Source organism: Malus sylvestris, chromosome 3 (genome assembly GCF_916048215.2).
Source record: "Malus sylvestris chromosome 3, drMalSylv7.2, whole genome shotgun sequence".
Classification (NCBI taxonomy): Eukaryota; Viridiplantae; Streptophyta; class Magnoliopsida; order Rosales; family Rosaceae; genus Malus; species Malus sylvestris.
Genome location: NC_062262.1, coordinates 4327152 through 4329408, shown reverse-complemented (window position 1 = coordinate 4329408; position 2257 = coordinate 4327152). Strand labels below are relative to the sequence as shown.

Genomic DNA, 2257 nt, shown 5'->3' with positions numbered 1-2257 from the left:
GTTGAAACTTTTCGACCCCTAAAAGGGTGGACTTACGTGACGAACCCACTAGCTGGTCTTTTTTTAAATAAAAAAAGGAATTGGAGAGAAATTTTTAATTTTTAGTAAATGGGTAATTTGGCATATTTAATGGAACTCAATGCTTCAGTCTGCAGAAGATGAGGTAAAAATTTGGAATAGGTCGCTTGGTGTTTGCAAGAAATCACCATGCATAAACAGTGAACTAATTGGATATGCCAAGTAATACAAACAAACAAATTAACCCTAGTTAATTAGGGCTAAAACTTACCTTCAACTTGTTGCATGCTCTTTTTTCATTTCTTATCTCGTGGCTAAAATAGGAAGACGTAAAAAAAGTTTTTTTTTTCCCTGTTTTATTATTCATTACTTGCCACCTGTTGCTTTCTTACTAAACTTTTTATAGTACTGGTCCCTGTTTTAATATTCATTACTTGCTACCTGTTGCTTTCTTACTAAACTTTTTATAGGACTGGACCCCAATTACAACCTTCTATAGACCAAAACATTCAGCTCTTTTAACTATTTTTCCATCTTCACTTGTGCTCCTTACTCAAAACCCCCAACTCATAAGAGTGAGAGTCACACACACACACTCACACAACCAAGTGAGTCAGTGAGAGAGAGAAGGAGAGGGAGGAGCTGCCTGTTTCATTCATTGATGGGGAACTACAAGTTCAGATTTTCAGACATGATCCCAAATGCCTGGTTTTACAAACTCAAAGACATGAGAAGTAGCAGAACCAAAAACCATAACACCTCTCACCACCACCATCACTCCACCAAGCAACAAAAACCAACCTCAAATAAATTTCCACCACCCCAAAAATCCCACATTTCTCAAACAAGAAGATACTCCTACTACTTGTCCACGCAACCCAACAGAGAAAACAGGTATTATAATTCCCCAATCCACCCCAAAGCCTCAGACACACATTTTCCTGAAAACCCCAGAAGACTATCCACCAGAACATCCAAAAGAAAAGCAGTTTACAAGCCTTCTCCTAACAAATCTGTCTCAAAATCCTCATCAAATTGCAACTGTCATGCTGCGGTTAATTCGGTTTGGACTGATGATGAGAGCCAAAGAACTATTCAGTCTCCAGATTACTTTGGCTCTTCTAGTGAGAGTTCTAGTGAGCCTGACTTTCATGAATTAATCCCATCAGAATTTGAATGTGACCCGAAATTTGCTAACATGAAAAATGAAGGCTGTACAAGAAAAATCCATGATCAGAAGCTTGATGGGTTTGATTTTGATATGATCTCAGAGGTAGAGCTTCCTCCAATTTTGACAAAGCCAGTGAAATTTGATGAGGGAGCCAAGCTCAAGAGAAGTTCCTCAAAAGTGAAGGAAATACAAGGACAAAGGTCTCTCACTGTCAAAATTGTCAAGGAGGAAAGCATTAGGACTCAAAAGGGTAACCAAAGGAAGGTTACCCCAAATTCGGTTCGAAAGGCTTCTCTCAGTTCAACAGGCATAAGACTTAGAGGCAACTCTCCAAGACTTCGAAGCAAGAAGAAAACTCAGCCACGTGGTAGAAAGAGTGTGTCATCATCACCATCGTCGTGCTTGAAGTCGAAGAACAGGCTCCTTTCGGAGAGTTTTGCAGTTGTCAAGACCTCAGTTGATCCACAGAGAGACTTCAGGGAGTCAATGATGGAGATGATTGTGGAGAACAACATCAGGGCAGCTAAGGATTTGGAAGACCTGCTTGCTTGCTATCTCTCACTCAACTCAAATGAATATCATGATCTCATAGTCAAGGCCTTTGAGCAAATCTGGTTTGACATGGCTCACATCAAAATGTAACTTTCTTTTTTTTACTTTCTTAGATTAATTGTTAAATGCCAATGCATGTATATAATCTTAAGATGACTACTTTCTGACTTCTGGGTTTCTAAGAATATAACTTAATACCTCAATAAAGCTGCATGTATAGTTTGTTGAAAGAACTGGATTCACTGATTTTGAGGAAATATTTAACAAAAAATTTGAACTGGCAGCTCGCTAATCATGATTTAAGCTCTATCTCTAAACCACAATTTAGTGTTCTTTTATCGTTTGTATAGTGTCCACTAATAGACAATAAAGAGACCAATATGCAAAAAAAATCTGAATTAGTAACAAATTTTTAACACAATAAAGTGGATTTAAATTAAAAAAATTGTTAATTAAGCTTTTCTCTCTCAAACCGCTCCTCTCTCCCAAACCCCACCTTCAGCCACCAGCCTTTCC

At 38.1% G+C, this 2257-nt stretch overlaps 1 protein-coding gene across 1 annotated transcript; it reads left to right on the top strand.

Moving 5' to 3' along the window:
* Positions 1–532: 532 nt before the first annotated feature.
* On the top strand, positions 533–1974 carry LOC126614816 (transcription repressor OFP2-like). The gene has a single exon (XM_050282486.1). It carries the CDS (start codon positions 680–682, stop codon positions 1829–1831), a length of 1152 nt encoding a protein of 383 aa, XP_050138443.1. The 5' UTR covers positions 533–679; the 3' UTR covers positions 1832–1974.
* Positions 1975–2257: the final 283 nt, after the last annotated feature.

Coding starts and splice junctions, on each gene's coding strand:
- LOC126614816 (XM_050282486.1), top strand. CDS start 680: ATGGGGAACTACAAGTTCAGATTTTCAGACATGATCCCAAATGCCTGG.